Below are 23,048 nucleotides of genomic sequence, written 5' to 3'. Positions count from 1 at the left end.
GACAATGTGGGCTTCTGACCCCTTTGCATGGGGGCCTCCCTCCCCAGTTCTGTGCTCAGTCATCCTTTCCTCGGACAGGCCTTTCCTGACCACCCACTTAGAATAGGCCCTTCACTGGACCTGTCACCTCGAGCCCTCTTCCCTGATTTAACTTTCTTGGCAACACACATCTCTGTCCGGGGTGACAGTACATTTGTTGATCCGTCTTCACTTGCTTCATTGTGTGTCTTCCTTCCAGACAAGTCAGCCCCAGGAGGGCAATGACTTTGTCAGCCTTTTTCCTTCCTGGATCCCCAGGCACATGGAGGCTCTCAGCAAACATTTGAAGAATGAATGAACCCTTGGTGTCTCGCATACAGACATTTAGCAAACAAATTTATTCTTAATTAATCATTGTAACAAAATCCTCTTAGAAACTTCCCAAGAGAGTAGCAGACTTTGTCCCCTATACAACAGATCCTCTTCTCTTCCTAGTATCCACCATTCACAGTTCTTCCCAGGACACCTTCTCTCCCGTCGTAGGAATGGCGATCTCAGAGACAAGGCTAGGCAGGAAACTCCAGGCCCACCTGCATCCCTGTCCACCTGCAGCAATTCAGCCTGTCAGGCTGGCTCGCTCAGCTGTGGCCATGGGGTGCTAACCATTAGCTGGTGAATCCCCACAGCTCTGATTCCAGCCCCTGCCTGGCCCCCTCAGTATTTTATTTGAAGCAGCAGTAGGGACCACCCAATCCTGGGCCTCCACCCAGCATTTCCAGCAGCAGAGAGGAGCATCACACAGCTGACTGTGGGGAACATCATCAAGAGGGGAAGATACATCATCCAAACACTGTGATAAATGCTCAAATCTGTGAATACCCCAGGAGGTCAGGGATAGGGAGGGAGGGAGACTTATCTGCCAGGGAGAATCCCCCATCTCCAGTGAGGAGATGAAAGCACTCACAGGCTCTCAGTCATCTGGAGACGATCTTTCGGTCAGTGAAGCTTGCTGCCTCCTTCTCTCAGCACCACTAGGTTCTGGACACCTCTGTACCCTGCGGCTGCTCAAGCAGAGGAAGCTTCCCCTGCCCTAGGAAGTGGATGCATGTTCTGTTGTTTTAGACACATTTTCAGTCCCAGGCCAATGACAACATGGTAGGATGGAAGCTAGGGCAGGGAGGTCAATAGGTCAGTCAACAAACACCCCATGAGCATCCCAGTGATGAGGGATTAGTGTTGATGGGCATGAAAGAGAGGTTGGGGTGTGGGGTTGGAAGGCAGTATTATCTTTGAGCTGCATTTGGAGATAATTATAAAGAGTGGATGCCAAAGAAATGCATGTATAGCCACATGCATGTGTAGCCAAAAGTCACGTGCGCTGAAATTCACAGCAGCACTTTCGTGGAGGCCCCAAAGATTGGCCCCAGTGCCGTCTGCATGGAAGTGACCACACCCTGGGTACTCGCGGCAATACGGCTGAACCTCTCAAACGTAACACTGGAACAAGGAAGCCAGAGAAAAACGACACCAGGATGCTAAGAGCAGTTGACAAAAGAAGTGGGCTGGGGTGACCTATTTCGTAATCCAGGAGGTGGTTACAGGAGTCTCTATGACGGAATCCATTAAGCTCGGTACGCTTAGGCTTGGTACACCTGGCGAGTATACTTGCGTGACAGGTCTAAAAGGAGGAGGGCGTGTAAGGTTTTGAGGTTTCCCCAAGGTTTTCCCCAGAGGAGGAGGGCTGTGGCAGCCCCGGACAAAGCAGGTGGGCAGGGAGGCGCGCGAAGAGCGTGACTGTGGACCGCGGTTGTCAGTAGGCGCCCTGACGCCTGGAGAGGAGAGCCCGGCTGCCCCAATCTCTCCAGGTGCGGCCCCGGCTCCGCCTCCGCGTCCCGCGTTGCTCAGCAACCGGTCTCCAAGGAGACTTGAGACGCTGAGCCCGAGGCCTGAGCGCGCGGGGGCGTGCCGAGACCCCAGGCCCCATGGCGCAGAAACCGATCAGCACGGCTGCGGCCGAGCGCATGAACCTCGTGGCCCAGGATGAGATCTGGTAAGGCCGGGGACTCAGTAACCCAGTGGGCTGGACCGTTCCCACCCAAAGTGTGCACACCTGGCAGCCTCAGTCTTCCCACCAAGTCCTGGAAGTGGTCGACTTCTGGGCGCTAGGAGTGTGTGCTGGAGGTGGTGGGGGTGCCTTGCGGAAAGAGCCTTTCTCTTTCTCTTCTCTTTGGCCCACCACAGAGGCGTGAAACATTTTGCATCTGGCCCTACAGCCCTCCGCAAAGCTTTGCTTGTTGAGAGCCGACGGTTGAGTGCTTATTTTTAAGATTTACCCAATGTTTTAAAAAATCTTAATATTTGTTCTGGAACTCTCTTGCTTTTTCCATGATCCAGTGGATGTTGGCAGTTTGATCTCTGGTTCCTCTGCCTTTTCTAAAACCAGCTTGAATATCTGGAAGTTCATGGTTCACGTACTGCTGAAGCCTAGCTTGGAGAATTTTGAGCATTACTTTACTACCGTGTGAGATGAGTGCAATTGTGTGGTAGTTTGAGCATTCTTTGCCATTGCCTTTCTTTGGGATTGGAATGAAAACTGACCTTTTCCAGTCCTGTGGCCACTGCTGAGTTTTCCAAATTTGCTGGCATATTGAGTGCAGCACTTTCACAGCATCATCTTTCAGGGTTTGAAATAGCTCAACTGGAATTCCATCACCTCCACTAGCTTCGTCCTGGTTTTAGAAAAGGCAGAGGAACCAGAGATCACATTGCCAACATCCTCTGGATCATCAAAAAAGCAAGAGAGTTCAAGAAAAACATCTATTTCTGCTTTATTGACTATGCCAAAGCCTTTGACCATGTGGATCACAATCAACTGTGGAAAATTCTGAAAGAGATGGGAATACCAGACCACCTGACCTGCCTCTTGAGAAACCTATATGCAGGTCAGGAAGCAACAGTTAGAACTGGACATGGAACAACAGACTGGTTCCAAATAGGAAAAGGAGTACGTCAAGGCTGTATGTTGTCACCCTGCTTATTTAACTTATATGCAGAATACATCATGAGAAATGCTGGGCTGGAAGAAGCACAAGCTGGAATCAAGATTGCCGGGAGAAATATCAATAACCTCAGATATGCAGATGACACCACCCTTATGGCAGAAAGTGAAGAGGAACTCAAAAGCCTCTTGATGAAAGTGAGAGAGGAAAGTGAAAATTTTGGCTTAAAGCTCAACATTCAGATAACTAAGATCATGGCATCCGGTCCCATCACTTCATGGTAGATAGATGGGGAAACAGTGGCTGACTTTATTTTTTTGGGCTCCAAAATCACTGCAGATGGCGATTGCAGCCATGAAATTAAAAGATGCTTACTCCTTAGAAGGAAAGTTATGCCCAACCTAGACAGCATATTAAAAAGCAGAGATATTACTTTGCCAACAAAGGTCTGTCTAGTCAAGGCTATGGTTTTTCCAGTGGTCATGTATGGATGTGAGAGTTGGACTATAAAGAAAGCTGAGCGCCGAAGAATTGATGCTTTTGAACTGTGGTGTTGAAGACTCTTGAGAGTCCCTTGGACTGCAAGGAGATCCAACCAGTCCATCCTAAAGGAGACCAGTCCTGGGTGTTCATTGGAAGGACTGATGTTGAGGCTGAAACTCCAATACTTTGGCCACCTCATGTGAAGAGCTGACTCATTGGAAAAGACCCTGATGCTGGGAGGGATTGGGGGCAGGAGGAGAAGGGGATGACAGAGGATGAGATGGCTGGATGGCCTCACCGACTCGATGCACATGAGTTTGGGTGAACTCTGGAAGTTGGTGATGGACAGGGAGGCCTGGCGTGCTGTGATTCATGGGGTCACAAAGAGTCGGACACAACTGAGTGACTGAACTGAACTGAGTATTTGTTCAGTTCGAAAGAGAGCACTTTATATTTACTCTTGCTTATCCTGGTTTTTCAACAAGTTTTAAAGAATTAAATTCATTTTCTAAAAAATTCATATTCAGTAAACATCTATAATGGATGTTTCTATTTGCCTTTCTGTCCCATTGCTAGGTAATATCCCATCTCTTTGAAGTTTTAACCAATATGGAAAGTTACTAATTTAGATACAAATAAATAAATGCAGTGTTAGTCACTCAGTAGTGTCCAACTCTTTGCAACCCCGTGGACTGTAATCTGCCAGGCTCCTCTGTCCATGTAATTCTCCAGGCAAGAATACTTGACTGGGTAGTCATTTCCCTTCACCAGGGGATATTTAGCAACAACAAACCATCATTGCTAACCTCTTAAACTTCAGTTATCTTATTTTCATCTCTTAAGACTTATACCATTTCCTTGAAAATCCTGTAATAGTCACTTCATATTTTTCTTTAAATTAGCTTTGTTTGACCTAATAAACTTCTTTTTATAGAAAACTTTATATCACTCTTGAAAATGGAAAGCCAGTGTTATTTGCAATAAATACAGGCTATTATTATTTTTTTAATCTTTATTTTTATCCAGGTACCCACAGTAGGAAATATTATACTACCATAGCAGGGTCTGTTTCCTCTGCTTAGAATGCCCTTTTCTCTCTTCCCCCACCAAACAAACTCCTACTTATCCTTCAAGACCCAAATCAGAGGGCCCCTCGTTGGTGAACAGAGCCAGTTAAGCCCTTAGACTGTTCTGCCCCATGTCACAGTGGCTGTTGAGCACTGGATAGGTAACTATTCCAAATTGGAATGAGCTATAATGGCACCCCACTCCAGTACTTTTGCCTGGAGAATCCCATGCATGGAGGAGCCTGGTAGGCTGCAGTCCATGGGGTCGCTGGAGTCAGACACAACTGAGCGACTTCACTTTCACTTTTCACTTTCATGCATTGGAGAGGGAAATGGCAACCCACTCCAGTGTTCTTGACTGGAGAATCCCAGGGACAGGGAAGCCTGGTGGGCTGCTGTCTATGGGGTCGCACAGAGTCGGATACAACTGAAGCGACTTAGCAGTAGCAGCAGCATAAATATAAAACACTAGATTTCAAAAACTTCATGCCCCTAAAAAGTGACACCAGAATTAAATTTACCTGTTTATTTTCGCTTTTTTAAAAATGTGGCTCTAGAATATTTTAAGTACATATATGGCTCATCTTTCTGTCTCATGTTACACTTTCTTTGGAAATAGACTCAGCTTTAGGTGCTCAATGATTCCTAAAATGTCAATGTTCACTCTTGCCATCTCCTGTTTGACCACTTCTGATTTACCTTGATTCGTGGACTTAACATTCCAGGTTCCTATGCAATATTGTTCTTTACAGCATTGGACTTTACTTCCATCACCAGTCACATCCATAACTGGGCGTTGCTTTTGTTTTGGCTCTGTCTCTTCATTCTTTCTGGAGTTATTTCTCCACTCTTCTCCAGTAGCATATTGGGCACCTACTGACCTGGGGAGTTCATCTTTCAGTGTCCTATCTTTTTGCCTTTTCATACTGTTCATGGTATTCTCAAGAATACTGAAGTGGTTTGCCGTTCCCTCTCCAGTGGACCATATTTTGTCAGAACTCTCCACCATGACCCACCCATCTTGGATATCTCTACATGGCATGGCTCATAGTTTTATTGAGTTAGACAAGGCTGTGGTCCATGTGATCAGTTTGGTTAGTTTCCTGTGATTGTGGTTTTCATTCTGTCTTCCCTCTGAGGGATAAGGATAAGAGGCTTATGGAAGTTTCCTGTTGGGAGAGACTGACTGTAGGGAAAACTGGGTCTTGTTCTGATGGGCAGGTCCATGCTCATCCAAAAAAGATGTCCTTTTCATTATAGGGGAATGAAATGCAAAAATAGGAAATTAAGAGATACCTGGAGTAACAGGCAAATTTGGCCTTGGAGTTCAAAATGAAGCAGGGCAAAGGCTAACAGAGTTTTTGCTAAGAGAATGCACTGGTCATAGCAAACACCCTCTTACAACAACATAAGAGAAAACTCTACACATGGACATCACCAGATGGTCAATACCAAAATCAGATAGATTATATTCTTTGCAGCCAAAGGAGAAGCTCTATACAGTCAGCAAAAACAAGACCCGGAGCTGACTGTGGCTCAGATCATGAACTCCTTATTGCCAAATTCCGGCTTAAATTGAAGAAAGTAGGGAAAACCACTAGACCATTCAGGTATGAAAAGAAAGTGAAAGTAAAGTCTCTTAGTCGTGTCTGACTCTTTGTGACCCCATGGACACCAGGCTCCTCCATCCATAGGATTTTCTAGGCAAGAGTACTGGATTGGGTTGCCATTTCCTTCTCCAGGGAATCTTCCTGACCCAGGGTTGAACCCAGGTCTCCTGCATTGTAGACAGATACTTTACCATGATCTAAATCAAATCCCTTACAATTATACAGTAGAAGTGACAAATAGCTTCAAGGGGTTGTATCTGATAGACCAAGTACCTGAAGAACTGTGGACAGAGGTTCATGACATTGTACAGGAGGCAGTAATCAACACCATCTCCAAGAAAAAGAAATGCAGAAAGACAAAATGGTTATCTGAGGAGGCCTTACAAACAGCTGAGAAAAGAAAAGAAGTGAAAGGCAAAGGAGAAAAGGAAAGATAAACCCGTTTGAATGCAGAGTTCCAAAGAACAGCAGGAGAGATAAGAAAGCCTTCCTCAGTGATTGATGCAAAGAAATAAAGAAAAACAATAGAATGTGAAAGACTAGAGATCTCTTGAAGAAAATTAGAGATACCAAGAGAACATTTCACGCAAAGATGGGCACAATAAAGGACAGAAATGGTATGGACCTAACAGAAGCAGAAGATATAAAGAAGAGGTGTCAAGAACACACAGAAGAACTATACAAAAAGATCTTCATAACCCAGATAACCATGATGGTGTGATCACTCACCTAGAGCCAGACATCCTGGAATGCAAAGTCAAGTGGGCCTTAGGAAGCATCACTACAAACAAAGCTAGTGGAGAGGACAGAATTCCAGTTGAGCTATTTCAAATCCTGAAAGATGATGCTGTGAAAGTGCTGCACTCAATATGCCAGCAAATTTGGAAAACTCAGCAGTGGCCACAGGACTGGAAAAGGTCAGTTTTCATTCCAATCCCAAAGAAAGGCAGTGCCAAAGAATGTTCAAACTACTGAACAATTGCACTCATCTCATATGTTAGCAAAGTAACGCTCAAAATTCTCCAAGCCAGGCTTCAACAGTTACATGAACCGTGAACTTTCAGATTTTCAAGCTGGTTTTAGAAAAGGCAGAGGAACCAGAGATCAAATTGCCAACATCTGTTGGATCATTGAAAAAGCGAGAGAGTTCCTGAAAAACATCTACTTCTGTTTTATTGACTATACCAAAGCCTTTGACTGGGTGGATCACAACAAACTGTGGAAAATTCTGAAAGAGATACCAGAATTTCTGGGAATACCAGACCACCTGACCTGCTTCCTGAGAAATCTGTATGCAGGTCAAGAAGCAACAATTAGAACTCAACATGGAATGACAGACTGGTTCCAAATAGGAAAAGGAGTACGTCAAGGCTGTATATTGTCACCCTGCTTATTTAACTTATATGCAGAGTACATCATGCGAAAATGCTGGGCTGGAAGAAGCACAAGCTGGAATCAAGATCACTAGAAGAAATATCAGTAACCTCAGATATACAGATGATACCACCCTTATGGAGGAAAGCGAAGAAGAACTAAAGAGCTTTCATCACTTTCTTGATGAAAGTGAAAGAGGAGAGTGAAAAAGTTGGCTTAAAACTCAACATTCAGAAAACTAAGATCATGACATCCAGTCCCATCACTTCATGGCAAATAGATGGAGAAACAATGGAAACAGTGAGATCAGACTTTATTTTTCTGGGCTCCAAAATCATTGCAGATGGTGACTGCAGCCGTGAAATTAAAAGACGCTTGCTCGTTGGAAGAAAAGCTATGGCCAACCTAGACAGCATATTGAATCACAGAGACATAATTTTTCCAACAAAGGTCCATCTAGTCAAAGCTATGGTTTTTCCAGTAGTCATGTATGATTGTGAGAGTTGGACCATAGAGAAAGCTGAGCACTGAAGAAATGATGCTTTTGAACTGTGGTGTTGGAGAAGACTCTTTTTTTTTTTTTTAATTTTTTAAATTAATTTTATTTTATTTTTAAACTTTACATAATTGTATTAGTTTTGCCAAATATCAAAATGAATCCACCACAGGTATACATGTGTTCCCCATCCTGAACCCTCCTCCCTCCTCCCTCCCCATACCATCCCTCTGGGTCGTACCAGTGTGGAGAAGACTCTTGAGAGTCCCTTGACTGCAAGGAGATCAAACCAGTCAATCCTAAAGTAAATCAGTCCTGAATATTCCTTGGAAGGACTGATGCTGAAGCTGAAACTCCAATACTTTGGCTACTGATGTGAAGAACTGACTCATTGGGAAAGACCCTGATGCTGGGAAAGATTGAAGGTGGGAGAAGAAGGGGACGACAGAGGATGAGATGGTTGGATGGCATCACTAACTCAATGGACATGAGTTTGAGCAAACTCCAGGTGTTGGTGATGGACAGGGAAGCCTGGCATGATGCAATCCATGAGGTCGCAAAGAATCCGACATGACTGAGTGGTTTAACTGATTTAGGTGCTCAGCCCCTCCCCCCCGGGGAAATAGCTTGGGCCTCAGAAACTGTTGAGACATTAAAGGGGGCTTGGGGTGCAGACACTGGTTCCAAAAGAGGAAAGGAAACTTGAAAATCCAAATGAATAAATGTTTAATCAGTTTTTTGGTAAAAGACACACCTGCACTTCAACTGAAACTCACCTCAGCTCGTGGGTAGTTATGTATAAATTATATCACGTGTGCAGCAAAAGCAGGGCCAGGATTAGGGTGGAACAAACGAGGGGCCTGGGGTGCAGTGTTTAAGGAGGGCTCCCTGTCACGGTCATGCAGGTTCTGGCTCTGCCCTTGCAAGAACTGGGAATGGGTGCCTCCTTAAATTTTGCACCCTAGTACCTCACTCTGCCCTGGTCCTTGCTCTGGAAACAAAGGAACTTTACTTATACCTCCATCATGATTTAACACTCCCCCATTACTGCAGGTCCAAGGGCCCCTAAAATAAGGGATCCAGTATCGAGATGACCCCTAGGGCAGAGGCAGCCCTAGTCTTGTCTGGTCCTTGATGTACTATCCAACCAGCATCTCTGGTTCTAAGACACGTGTCTCCCTTTCATGAATGACAATCCCCCAGTGACAGGGCCTCCCACTCTCTCCCTGTTTGGGAATCATCACTCAGTCCAGGTGCATCAATGAAGGTCAAATTCTCCCCAGGGCAGCTTTTAGGGTTTGCTATGTCAACCCTTTTCAAATGTTGTACATCACTTAAGAACTCTTCCCCCCGCCTCCCCCCAGGAAATATCGCCTGAAGGCTGAAAACGAAGCACGGCAAAACTGGGCCCAGAATTGGGGATTTTTATCAACACCCTTCGAGGAGGTAAATGTAAAGTTGATGACCCTGGAGGTTATAGACCCAATCATTTCCAAGAATAAGTGGTTATGAAGTGTTTAATTCAAAGGAATAAATTTATAGAGCATGTTGAAGATGGCTGACACCTGAAAGTTCCTTTGATTTAAAAATTTATTGAGTTTTACTACATGCCAGGCACATTCTAGGTGCTTCATCCAAACCAGCTTGTTGAATCCATAAGACAAGCCCTGTGCAGAGAAGGATGCTATTTGAGGCCCATTTTACAAATGAGGAATTTGAGCTCTAAAAAGTACAAAGTTACACAGCTAAGAAAGGCACCAAAGGAAGATGCTGGTCTGGTTGATTCCAGGGCTACTCAGCCTTGGACTTGCCATCTGTAAAATGGGGTGATAGTCCTCACTGCCTCATTGGGTGACTGTGAGGTTCAGAGGGAAAGAAAGGAGAGGCCAAGTGAATATCTGCAAGATTATTAGGAAAATAACTCTTGGTATTTCCTACACCAGAAATGAGGGAAGGGACCAGAGATAATAAATAGGGAGTATTGGGGACATCAGCAGAGACCTCTAACCCCAGCCAGAGGCACCAAGATCAGCCTTGCTGAGGGTTCACAGGCAAGACAGACTCAGCTGCATTTTCTGATTGTTCAAGAGAGTCTGGAAATTCAGATGCTTTAATGAAAATGTCTGAGTCTAGAATAGTGGCTCCATTTATAAAACACCATATAAAGACCCACATATATGTGGGCTTGTGTGGACTTCACCAGCATGGTGGCCAGCGGTTTGCAAACTTCCATGAGATCCCTAGAACACAACATGAGGAAACCACGTTTCTCTAGAGGTGAGGCAGAATCACTCAAGGGCCGCATAATTCAAAACGTACTTGATTCTAGACCATATAAACCCCCTTTGTAATTCACCCTGTCCCACTGGCTCTGAAATTATGCCATTCTTAATGAGCTTTCTTAATACTTGGAGAGTTACACAATTTGAAATTTTATGCATAAAATGAGTCCTTATTAATATGATATGCATAAAGGAATCTGTATTAATAGTCTTCATGTGTAATTAAATCAGGATTTTGAAGAGCTCAAAATTGCTTTAAAAATTAAAAGTTGGGGGGTTGGAGGCTATCCTCCTAGTTTAGAGGCTGGTCCTGAACCTTGCTGGCAGGTTTTTAGTTTGAGTCCATAAGCTGTAACATGTTCTCACATCATGGGTAGGGCAGTAAATGGGCAGTCTGGGAGAGCCTGGGCCTGAGCTGGGCTGCCGGCAGGTCCCCACTCTGCCCCTTTCTAACATTGACCTGAGTCCCGCCTTTGTCAACTGAGAAGAGTCTTGTTCTGGGGGCACTGCGAAAGGAAGCTCCCGAAAGCTCAACCAGTGGGGCCCTGCCTCTGGGGATTGTGTTTCAGCTGATCAAGTGTGAAGAAGAACCAGCCACCCCAAAGCCCAAAATCGAGCTTCCTGAGCGGTTCCGCATCCGGCCGGTGACCCCAGTGGAGAAATACATCAAGGTTCGCAAAATCTTTTTAAGTACTTGTTTTCCTAAGTAAGAAATCTCCACCCCACCAGAAACAGTGTTGCTTCAGGTGGGCCAAGCCTTGGGCACAGGTAAGGACACAGCAGTGCCCAGGCCACAGGGACATGGGTTTCCAGTCCTTCCTAAGCCCACACATGGGAGACACAGCAGGTTATTGGTCCCTATATGTGCAGGACCTTAGAGTCCAGAGGAAGGAACTGGGATCTGAGCCTGATTTGCAGAGGGAAGCAGGGCTGCGGAATATTGAGAATTGCCTTCTTAAAATGTCACTCTTGTTGCTGAGTGAGTGACTGGGTCATCCAGAGGGGAGAAGACATAGATAGTATTCCTACCAAAGACCAGTCAGATGTGGATGTGGGGTAGATGCCTCTAGAAGTTGCTGAGCTCTGTATATCCCTGGTCTTCTCTCATGGGAAAAGTGAAAGTGTTAGTGGCTTAATCATGTCTGACTCTTTGCGACCCCATAAACTGTAGCCCACCAAGCTCCTCTGTCCATAACATTCTCCAGTCAAGAATACTGGAGTCGGTACCCATTTCCTCCTTCAGGGGATCTTTCCAACCCAGGGATCGAACACAGGTCTCCTGCCTTGCAGGCAGATTCTTTATGGTCTGAGCCATCAGGAAAGCCCTTCTCATGCCTTATCTGTCATTTTAATCCTGGGTTCTGCTCTCCATCCACCTATGGAGCAGGCACTTCCGTGTCCCGAAGTGGGGAGGGGGGATGAAAACTCAGGATGAAGGAGGCCAGGGATGGGTGAGTTCGATTCTGGATTTTCTTTCTCTGACACCCTCAGGGTCAGATGGGATGGCCAGCTTGTTTGAGTTAGGTGCTCAGTGGGTACGACCTATTAGCTGAATGAATGAAAGAATGCATTCCACTGAGATATTGAGAGGGTTCCTCTGCTGATTATACAGCAAGAGAGACTTGCTGACTTTTCTAGAAATGCAGCAAAATATAAATCATAAATTAAAATATCCATATACATACACTGACCCATGGTTAGCATTTTGGGGAGTTCTTCCAGATGCCTTCTACGCCTCATGTACCACCAGTAAATGCTGGCTCATATTCTTTTATTATTGCCCTTTAGTTGCTCCCCATACTGAGTGCTTTACATGATTATCTTATTTCCACAACATCCCTGGAGAATGGATATAACTGCCATCAAACCCATTTTGCAGTTGAGGAAACCGAAGCTGACAAAGACTGAACAACTTTTCCAAGGTCAAGTGTATCTGATTTCAGAGCCCTGCTCTTAAGTGCTATCCTCAGCTACTCCTTCAACACACACACACACAAACTCATACATGCATATATACATATTTAAAAATAAAATTCCACAGACTGCTTTGTAATCTTTTTTCATTCAACAATATAGCCTATTTATCTTTCCATGCAGTCACCCATAGCATTCTGAATCATTAATATATTAATGACTGCATTTTTCTTAATTGTACGAATTGACCATAATTTATATAACTCTTCCCTTAACCCTGGACGGGCTTCCCTGGTGGCTCAGCTGGTAACGAATGCAATGCAGGAGACCCGGTTTCAATCCCTGGGTCAGGAAGATCCCCTGGAGAAGGGAATGGCTATCCACTCCAGTAGTCTTGCCTGGGAAATCCCATTGACAGAGGAGCCTGGTGGCTCTAGTTCAAGGGGTCACAAAGAGTCGGACAAACTGAGCAGCTAATATACACAATTTATACCATATTTTACACATTTTATACATCGTTTTTCTCTTAGCGGTTTATCTTCCAAGTCATCCCATCTCAGAACACACAGCTGCCTCCATCTTTTACATTGCTGTATAGTTTTCCGTGGTGTGGAGGGGCTGTGACTGAATGGGTCTTCAGGGGATGGACATGTGGGCTGTCCAGGCGCCTGCTGTGACACGCAGGGCTGCAGTCAGCCTCCCACAATAATCTTGGTGCATGCACATGCAGGTATTAGGATGTCTTAGGATAAATGCTGAGAGGTGGATTGTCAGGTCAAAACATGTTTGCGTTTTCCTTTTTCATAGATGGCGGTAATGTTGCCCTTCACAGATTTTCCCTCTAGACCTTTGTTGACGGTGGTGTCTTCATCTCTTTGCCAGTCTGATGGGTGAAGTGTGAGCTCCCGGGGTGGATTCTGACTGCATTTCTCTTACAAGCTGGACTTGAAAGCTAGTCTGTGTGCCTGACAGCCAGTCTGGACCAGCATTGTGGAGAACTTGCTGGCTGGAGGAAACTGGCCCCGCCAGCATCTGTTCATGACCCTCCCTGCATGGGGCCTCTCAGGAGATTAATGTTAATAGTTCATCAAGAACATATGTTAAGGGGCTTCTGCCACCAGTGGCAGCTGGCCCACCAGGACTGTCCCCTCTCGCCACCGCCTCATTCAAAGATCCTTTGAGCTAAGCGTGAACTCATAACCCCAAGCATATTAAACCTCTTCATCTCAGTTCTTCTGCTTGAACGAATATTCCTCACTGCTGTCTTGGTTCAAATCCCCCCATAAGAGCAGAACAGAAGGTTATTTCAAATAGAAAGGCAAACCCCGCATAAGCATTCACCCTCATTTTCCAAAAATTTTTCAAATTTCAAGGAATTGACAAATGAAATTGTATTTTTTCATTTCAGATAGAATCCCATTTCCTTTTTGGTTTTTAATTAAAATCAATTTCTTTCACTCCTGTGGTATCTATGGTTTGGTGTGTGTGTGTGTGTTTACACACGTATCATAAAGCCTTCTAATCAAATCTGGAAGGTCTATAACTGCCAGGATACCATCTGACAATATTGCCATATATTTTATAAAGGGCACTATAAACTGTGGCTCCCCTGGTGCCTCAGTGGTAGTGAACCTGCCTGCCAATGCAGGAGACACAGGAGATACAGGTTTGATCCCTGGGTCAGGAATCTCCCCTGGCGAAGGAAATGGCAACCCACTCGAGTATTCTTGCCTGGAGAATCCCACGGACAGAGGAGCCTGGCAGGTTACAGTCCATGGGGTCTCAAAGAGTCAGACACGACTTAGCAACTGAACAACTATGAACTATAATAGTCTATATATCTGCACCTTGCTTTTGTTTCTCTTTTTTGCTCTTTTACCAAATGAAAGTTATTTTACTGGAGGTCATGAATTAAATATGTTAAACGTTATGAGATAAAAAGACATGTTTGATGATTGATCATTATTTTCAGGGAACATGTGATCTGTGAGTCCAGCGGGTTAGTGCGTACTTACATTCAGTGAAACTTACTTAGGGACACTGGCTCTTCTTTCTGTCTTTTCTGACTTTTTTCTTCACTTTATTGACCTATAATTGACATACATTACTGAGTAAGTATAAAATACACAGCATCAGAAGTTGACTTACGTACATCATGAAATGATTATCACGCTAGGATTAGTGAAGATCCATCAGTCACTTCAGTCATGTCCAACTCTGTGCGACCCCATAGACGGCAGCCCACCAGGCTCCCCCTGTCCCTGGGATTCTCCAGGCAAGAACACCGGAGTGGGTTGCCATTTCCTTCACCAATGCATGACAGTGAAAAGTGAAAGTGAAGTCGCTCAGTCGTGTCTGACTCCAGCGACCCCATGGACTGCAGCCTACCAGGCTTCTCCATCCATGGGATTTTCCAGGCAAAAGTACTGGAGTGGGGTGTGACTTAGCATATCATCTCATACAGATACAAAATTTAAGAACTAGAGAAACATTCCTCCTTGTGATGAGAATTCTTAGGATTTATTCTCTTAATCGTAACTGTTTTTGTATATAACATAGAGCAGCATTCATTATATTTATCATGTTGTACATTACATCCCTGGTATTTTTTATCTTATAACTCGAAGCTTGTACCTTTTGACCACCTTCATCCTATCCCCCTCTTCTCCAGCCTTTCCTCTGGTAACCTCAAAACTGATCTCTTTTCCTATGAGTTTGTTTTAGAAGTATAATTGACCTACAATGCTGTTGGTTTCTGTTATACAGCATAGTGACTCAGTGTTTCTAAACATTTCAAAATGATCACAAGTCTAGTTATGATCTGTCACCATACAAAGATATTACATAATTACTGACTATATTCCCCACACTACGTTTCATACCGTGACTCATTTATTTTGTAGCTGGAAGTCTGTACCTCCTAATCTCCACCTATTTCTCTCCTCCTCCACCTCCCCTCTGGCGACTACCTGTGTGCTCTCTGTTTCTGTGACTCTGTTTCTGTTGTTCATTTGTTTTTTAAGAATCCATATGTAAGTGAAATCATGCAGTATTTGTCTTTCTCTGTCTGACTTATTTCACTGCTAAGAATTCTTCTAGGCCCACCTATGTTGTCACCAGTGGGAAGATTTCGTTAGTTTTATTGCTGAGTAATATCCCGTTGTGTGTACAGACCACATCTTTATTCATTCACCTATTGATGGGCATTTAGATGGCTTCCTTATCTTGGCTATTGCAAATAATGGTTCAGTTAACATTTATTGCCATTTAGTCGTTAAGTCATGTCCAACTCTTTGTGACCACATGAACTGCAGCACACCAGGCTCCTCTGTCCTCCACTGTATCCCACAGTTTACTCAAACTCATGTCCATTGAGTTGGTGATGCCATCCAACCATCTCATCCTCTGTCATCCCCTTCTCCTCCTGCCCTCAATCTTTCCTAGCATCAGGGTCTTTTCCAGTGAATCGGCTCTTCGCATCAGGTGGCCAAAGGATTGGAGCTTCAGCTTCAGCATCAGTCCTTCCAATGAATATTCAGGGTTGATTTCCTTTAGGATTGACTGGTTTGACCTCCTTGCAGTCCAAGGGACTCTCAAGAGTCTTCTCTAACACCACAGTTCAAAAGCATCAACACTTTGGCGCTCAGCTTTCTTTAACATGTTCAATTAACATAGAGTTGCATATATCTTTTTGAATTAGTGCTTTCATTTACTTTAGATAAATATCCAGGAGTGGAATTGTTAGATCCTACAATAGTTCTATTTTTACTTTTCTAACAAACTGTTTTCCACAGTGACTGCACCAGTTTACATCCCACCAACAATGGCACCCCACTCCAGTACTTTTGCCTGGAAAATCCCATGGACGGAGAAGCCTGGTAGGCTGCAGTCCATGGGGTCGCTAAGAGTCAGACACGACTGAGCGACTTCACTTTCACTTTTCGCTTTCATGCATTGGAGAAGGAAATGGCAACCCACTCCGGTGTTCTTGCCTGGAGAATCCCAGGGACGGCAGAGCCTGGTGGGCTGCTGTCTATGGGGTCACACAGAGTCGGACACGACTGAAGTGACTTAGCAGCAGCAGCAGCAATAGTGCACGAGGGTTCCCTTTCCTCCACATCATTGCCAGCACATTACTTGTTGTCTTTTTGATGATGGCCACTCTGACAGATGTGATGTTTGGTGACACTGAACATTTTCGTGTGACTATTAACTGCCTCTATATCTTCCTTGGGAAAATGTCTACTCGGGTGCTCTGCCTACCTTTCAATTAAGTTGTTTGTTTCTGTGATGCTGAGTTATACGAGTTCTTTGTACATTTTGGATATTAACCCTTAATCGGATACGTTTGCAAATATCTTCCCCCGTCAATAGGCGGCCTTTTTTGTCCTATTGATAGTTTCCATTTGATGTAGTACCCACTTGTTTACGTTTGCCTTAGGAGACATATCCAAAAAATTATTGCTAAGACCAACATCAAAAAGTGTGCTGCCAATGTTTTCTTCTGGAAGTTTTATTATTTCAGATCTTAGCTTTAAGTCTTTAATCCATTTGAGTTCATTTCTGTGCATGATGTGAGAAGTAGACCAGTTTGCTTCTTTCCCATGCTGTTGTTTCGCTACCAAGTCACGTCCGACTCTTGTGACCCCATGGACTATAGCCCGCCTGGCTCCTCTGTCCATGGGATTATCCAGGCAAGAATACTGAAGTGTGGGTCGCCACTTCCTCCTCCAGGGGATCTTCCCCACCCAAGGATCAAACCTGTGTATCCCATGTCTTCTCCATTGCAGGCAGATTCTTTACACATTGAGCCATTGAGTAGCTGTCCAGTTTTCCCAACACCATGTTTTCCAGAGGATGTCTTTTCCCCATTATATATCCTGCCTCCTTTCAGGTGGATTAAGGGCCCATAGAAGTGCAAGTTCATTTCTGGGCTCTCTGTTCTATTCCATTGACCCATGTGTCTGTTGGTGGCCTGTACCAGGGTTCTTTCTGTCTTCTCCACACCAGGTCTCACACGCCGATCCTGATGCGTCTGGAGACACACCTCCTGTGGCTGTGGCCCAAGGCAACTCATCCTCTGTCCTTCTATTGCAGGTGCTTCCCTCCCCCCCAGTCCCGAAGACCACACAGGGCTTCATCGGCTGGCGGTCCGGGGTGCCAGGCCTGAACAAGTGTCTGGAGCACGACTATGAGATCAGAAGCTGCAAAGGGGCATATGCCAAGGAGCTAAACTGGCCGAAACAAGGCATACACTGAGTCCAGATGGAGACCCCGGCCCCTGGGGCAAGGAAGGGCAGACCACCAGCCCCAGTGCCCGTGCCCAGGAAAGGACAAGCTCCAGGCCTCCCCCGAGGTCAGAGTTCCCCCCAACACGTGTTCATGGGATGCTGTTGCAAAGAACACAAAACAGTCCTTAGACGTTTTCATCAGTTCTTCCCTTCTGGAACATTCTTGTAATGCATTCATTCTTGGCTAATGCAATGAATAAGGCAAAATAGACTCCCTGAATATTTTGTCATACCTTGAGAAATTTTAGGGATAGCTTTAAAAGACACAATGTGATCTCATTTTTAAATATTTGTCTAAATCCTTATTGTCGTCTTCCATCCCCTTTCTCACCATCCTTGTTAAGATGAGGTGGTTGGCCAGGTGTTTCTGTACCTCAGCACCCCTGGGCCTGCTTTTCAGGAGGAATAACGTGCTCTGAGGACCCCTCCCCAGTCATTCCCCAGGATATCGGCAATATGTCAACAGCTTTAAAGCAGAAACAAGCACAAAATTAGCAGTGAGCACAGATTTCCAGGAAGGATGGGTTTCCCAGTGCTCCCTAGAAACCCCATCCTGACCTGGTCCGCCCCCCACCCAACCACCCTCCCACCCACTACAGCAAAGACAGCAGCTGAGCTGGCCAGCGTCCTTCCCCTGGGGGCCTTTGACATCCACCCTGTGGTCAGCATTTGAGTTCACTGCCATCTCTGAGGCTTGGCTCCAGTTCCTACAAATGGGGGTGGACGTGGGGAGTGGGGCATCCAGTTGGTGCAAGAGGACCAAGAGGAGCAGCCAACAGGCCCTTGGGCCCCACCAGCTGGACCCCAGGGAGCCGGAGGGGGAGAGTTTACACGTGGCCTGTGGAGGCCTGTGTTTCGTTTCTGAGTAGCAGAGGATGGTGTCTCCTTCAGCCCCGGGGTGGGCAGGGCAGGGGCAGCAACATCAGTTACCTGCCCTCCCTGACGTCACGCTCCTTCCTCCTCTTGGTGGTCCCAGTGTCACTGTTTATGGGGTGGGTTCCTCCCTGGGTTTGCTTGACCGAGGTGGGCTGCAAGCACTTGTACCTGGTGGAACCCACCTGCGAGGCCCACCCATCCTCCTGCTCACCTTCCTGATCAGGTGTGGTGGGTATGCTTTACCAACCCAAGATTCCCTCATCTAGAAACGTCCCCTGACCCTAGCATGCTAGGCCTCAACTAGCACACTTCTAAAGGGGCTCTGTGACTCTGGGGCACCCAGTGCTAGGGGGAGAGGATTATTGCTGAGTCTGGGCCACCATCCCCTCCAAGTTCTGGGCTCAGTGTCGGAACCCCACAGGCCCTGGGGGAGAATTGCTCTTGTTCGGGGAGTGGTTCTCTATAAAGTCTGCAGGATGTTCCCTGAGGGATCGGTCTCCCTACTACCCTGGGGGTGGGGGATGGGGCCTGGCCGCAGACAGCTGCGGAGCCAGCTGATCAGACACTGAGAACAGAGGCACAGCACAGAGCCTCCTCCCAGCCTTCTCGATGGTTCTCTGCCCCCCAAGGCTTGCCTCCAAACCAGAGAAGGCAACTCGGGCTCTCACAGGCTACCTGGCCTGAAAGAGCCAGAACACAAGAGAATCAGCCCTTCAAGATGCCTGGTCATTCCCTCTGAGCATGGTGCCTGCCCTTATCGCCTGCCGCGTGGATCACATGGACCACGGCCGCCAGGAAATCCCTCAGTCATCCTGCTGATATCCCAGGGGCCACACATACAAAGGAGAGATGCCACAGCTCTTCAGGTCCTGAGAAACAGACGGCCAAGGTATTACGGGATGAACCGTGTACCCCCCAAGAAAGATCTGTCGTAGTTCTAACCTCCAGCACTTGTGAATGTGGCCTGATTTAGAAACAGGGTCATTGCAGAGGGAATTAGTTAAATTAGGATGAAGTCATACTGGAGTTGGGGCGGGGAGACTTAATCCAATATGACTGGTGTCCTTGTAAGAAGAGCAGAGACACAGGGAGGAGACAGCCAGGTGGAGACACAGACACATGGGGAAGAAGCCATGTGATGAGGCAGAAATTGGAGTGATGTATCCACAAGCTTCCCTGGTGGCTTGATGATAAAGAATCTGCTTGCCAACGCAGGAGACGTAGGTTCAATCCCTAGGTCAGGAAGATTCCCTGGAGGAGGAAATGGCAACCCACTCCAGTGTTCTTGCCTGGATAATCCCATGGACAGAGGAAACTGGTGGGTTAGAGTTCGTGGGGTCGCAAAGAGTCAGACATGACTGAGTGATTAAACAGCAGCAATCTATAAGCCAAGGATGCTGAGAATCGCCAGCAAATCACCAGAAGCTGGGAATAGACAAGGCAGGATTCCACCCTACAGGCTGCAGAGGGACCATGGCCCCGCCGACACCTGGATTGCCCTGGGAGAGGACCAACTCCTGTTGCTTAAGTCACCCGGCTTGTAGTCCTTGGTTACAGCCATGCCGGAGCCAGGCAGAGTCTGGAGTAGATTTCACTGCCTCCTCTCCCTGCTCAGAAAACACTGTCTTCGGAGCATTTGTCTTTCACTGCTCTTGATCCAGGCTGTGTTCACATGAGACCAGGTCATGTGGCTCATTCACCTCCAAAGATGTCTCCAATCACCCAGATGTTGAGCCCGATGTAGACTAAACACCAGGATGCTCGGCCAAGTCCTCCCCACTTAAATCCTAATGTTTTGGCATCTCGGTCATTGCTGCAGGCAAGGCATCTACCCTTGAAGAAACCCATGTCCCTTGTTGTGATCAGATGCCGCTGCAGTCGAGCGGAGCAGCCAGACTCTTCTGTCTGCCAGCTTCGTCTCGACCCCACCAGGACCACATTCCCGTCTGACTGCTGTGCGTGACACAGCACATCCCTGCGGCCCAAATGTGATTCTGATTTTTGTTTTTGTTCTAATTTCTGATCATAAAATGAATCTGAGAGCCATCTTCCATGACAGTTTGTCAACAAAAATGTCTAGCAAAATGGATGGGCTCCCTTTTGTCTGGACCCCAATTCAGTATATCTGGTTTGACTCTTCTGAAACTTTTTTTTGGCTGTGCTGAGTCTTTGTTGCTTTACACAGGCTACTCTAGTTGTGGGCTTCCCTGGTGGCTCAGACAGTAAAGAATCTACCCACAGTGTGGGAGACCTGGATTTGATCCCTGATTGGAAGGATCCCCTGGAGAAGGGAATGGCTACCCACCTGTATTCTTGCCTTGAGAATTCCATGGATAGAGGAGCCTGGCAGGCAACAGTCCATAACGTCAGAGTCGGACACGACTGAGCACCTTTCACTCCTTCACTCCTCTCTAGTTGTGGCGAGCGGGGGCTGCTTTTCACTGCAGTGTGTGGGGTTCTCATTGCAGTGGCTTCTCTTATTTCAGAGCACAGGCTTTAAGGCACATGGGCTTCCGTAGTCGCGGCATATGGGCTTAGCTGCCCTGCAGCATGTGAGATCCTCCCAGACCAGGGATTGAACCTGTGCCCCCTGTATTAGCAGACAGATTCTTATCCTCTGTATCACCAGGGACATCCTTCTTCTAAAACTTTAATTCTCACTTTAATTCGTTGGTCTGTGTTAATCAGTAGCCAGGCTGTAGGGAGACTGGTCAGTACTGTCAAAGGAAATGATCTGGAGAAGTAGAGCAGACCACGCCGTGGCTGAACAGCTGGACCTTCAGAAAGACCAGAAGTCTGGGTTCTAAAGGTTTTCAGGGCTCTCCTGGCCCTGGTGCCCACTGTGTACCAGCAGAGGAAATGGGCGCATCCATACTTAGATCTGGTGGACTTCAGTTCCTTGAGGGAATAGAAATTCAAGAGATTCAGATCAACCCTATGTGCTGTCGGTGGGAATGTAAATTGACATGCTGCTATAGGAAACAGTCATGAAGATTCCTCTAAAAGTTTAAAATAGAACTGTCATATGATCCAGCAGTTCCACGTTTGGGCATTTATCTGAAGGATATGAAATCCCTATTTGGAAGAAATATCTACACCTCCGTGTTCACTGTAGCATTTTGCACAGGGTCTAGGTTTGGAAACAAGCTAAGTGCCCATCGATGGATGAACACAAGAAAATGTGGTGTGTGTATATACAAAGAAATGCCATTCACCATCAAAAGGAAGGAAACCCTGCATTTGCAACAACACAGATAGACAGAGAACACAATGCTAACTCAGAGAAAGACAAATGCTGTATGATTTCACTTCTATGTGAAATCTTAAAAAAAAATGCAGTCTCTTAGAGACAGAGCACAGATTGATGGTTGTCAGACGTGGGGGGTGGTGAAAATGGGTGAAGGAGGTCAAACGTACAAACTTTCAGTTATAAGGTAGATGAATCGTACGGCATGTACAATTGTATGTAACATTCAGCATGGTGACCATAAACTCTAAGATTTCTTTAAAGAGAGGGAGAGACTCAAATCAAAATCTGAAGACACACGTCCTCCAGACAATGAGAACACAAACACATTTAAATTTCCAGAAGACGATTTAATGCTCTTTGCTACTTAATTTAGATAATGCTTACTCCAATTTATGTCCATGTGTCTAACACCCCATTAAACTACTTCTACTTAAAACATTGATGTACAGAGATTCTTTTTTACCCTTTTGTGCTGGTCAATACACAGGTAGTTAGGTTTTATAAACGAACTAACATCTCAGAAACCTCAGTTGGTAGGATTTTTTTTCCTGCCTCCAGTAATATATTCACCAACTAACCACATATACATTTTATTTGAAAAATAAAAATGAGACAACGTTCCTGCCCGTCTCACTTGACACTGCCCGGAGCCTCCCCACCCCAACCCCCTGGATTCAGACGACCTGAGTAATTTGGTTGGCACTCGTGGGCTTGTAATGGAGCAGAAATGTCCAGCCAAAGGACATTTGAGAATGGGAGTGGACAGCATCAAGGAGTCCATCACCCTGGACCGTCTCAAACTGACATTTAATCTATGGAAATCAACCTCTTTGTGGGTGTCCAAATGACCTCATAAATGTCACCACATTTCCAAGGTCAAGACGAGGCTGGCAAACCTGGATACAAGATGCTGAAATACATCACAGCAATGACCATCCAGACGGCCTCAGTCTAAATGAGAGACCTCGGAAATGAAGCAAAACATAATCGGGCCAAGGACTCGGAATGGATGCTGTCACAAACACAGCTCATCCAAGACAAATTAGAAACTCTGATGCTTGAGTTTCAAGAAAATGACATGATCGAAGGAAGTAAAGCTAGTGGAAAACACATCTCTTGCTCTTACGTGTTCAAACACACCCGAGTACCCACCCAATGGACCCTGGGCTTTCAGCATCCACAGCATGGGACCAGAGGTATCTGAGAATTTAGAGCTTTGTAGATTTTAGATGGTGCATATATTATGTATTACATAACCCTTCTGCTAAGGTCTGGGGCTTCCTTGATGGCTCAGACAGTAAAGAATCCATCTGCAAAGTGGGAGACCCAAGTTTGATCCCTGGGTTGGGAAGATCCCCTGGAGAAGGAAATGACAGCCCATTCCAGTATTCTTGCCTGGAGAATAACATGGACTGAGGAGCCTGGCG

At 45.9% G+C, this 23,048-nt stretch overlaps 1 protein-coding gene and 1 long non-coding RNA gene across 2 annotated transcripts; one reads left to right on the top strand and one right to left on the bottom strand.

Annotated features, from left to right (window-relative positions):
• Positions 1 to 358: 358 nt before the first annotated feature.
• LOC132346938 (uncharacterized) lies at positions 359 to 1,733 on the bottom strand. Its single transcript, XR_009496965.1, has 2 exons — positions 944 to 1,733; positions 359 to 585 (listed from the first exon to the last, which is right to left on the bottom strand). It is a non-coding gene; the product is annotated as an uncharacterized lncRNA (long non-coding RNA).
• A 173-nt stretch (positions 1,734 to 1,906) lies between these two features.
• Positions 1,907 to 17,702, top strand: C13H20orf85 (chromosome 13 C20orf85 homolog). The gene is given in 4 exon segments (NM_001075198.2): positions 1,907 to 2,029; positions 9,373 to 9,454; positions 10,860 to 10,961; positions 17,302 to 17,702. Coding segments are annotated over 4 exon segments (375 nt in total). The 5' UTR covers positions 1,907 to 2,000; the 3' UTR covers positions 17,464 to 17,702.
• Positions 17,703 to 23,048: the final 5,346 nt, after the last annotated feature.

The sequence above is a fragment of the Bos taurus genome, chromosome 13, assembly GCF_002263795.3.
Source record: "Bos taurus isolate L1 Dominette 01449 registration number 42190680 breed Hereford chromosome 13, ARS-UCD2.0, whole genome shotgun sequence".
In the NCBI taxonomy this organism is placed as follows: domain Eukaryota; kingdom Metazoa; phylum Chordata; class Mammalia; order Artiodactyla; family Bovidae; genus Bos; species Bos taurus.
Note: the sequence above shows the minus strand (reverse complement) of the source record. Positions and strands in the feature narration are given on the sequence as shown.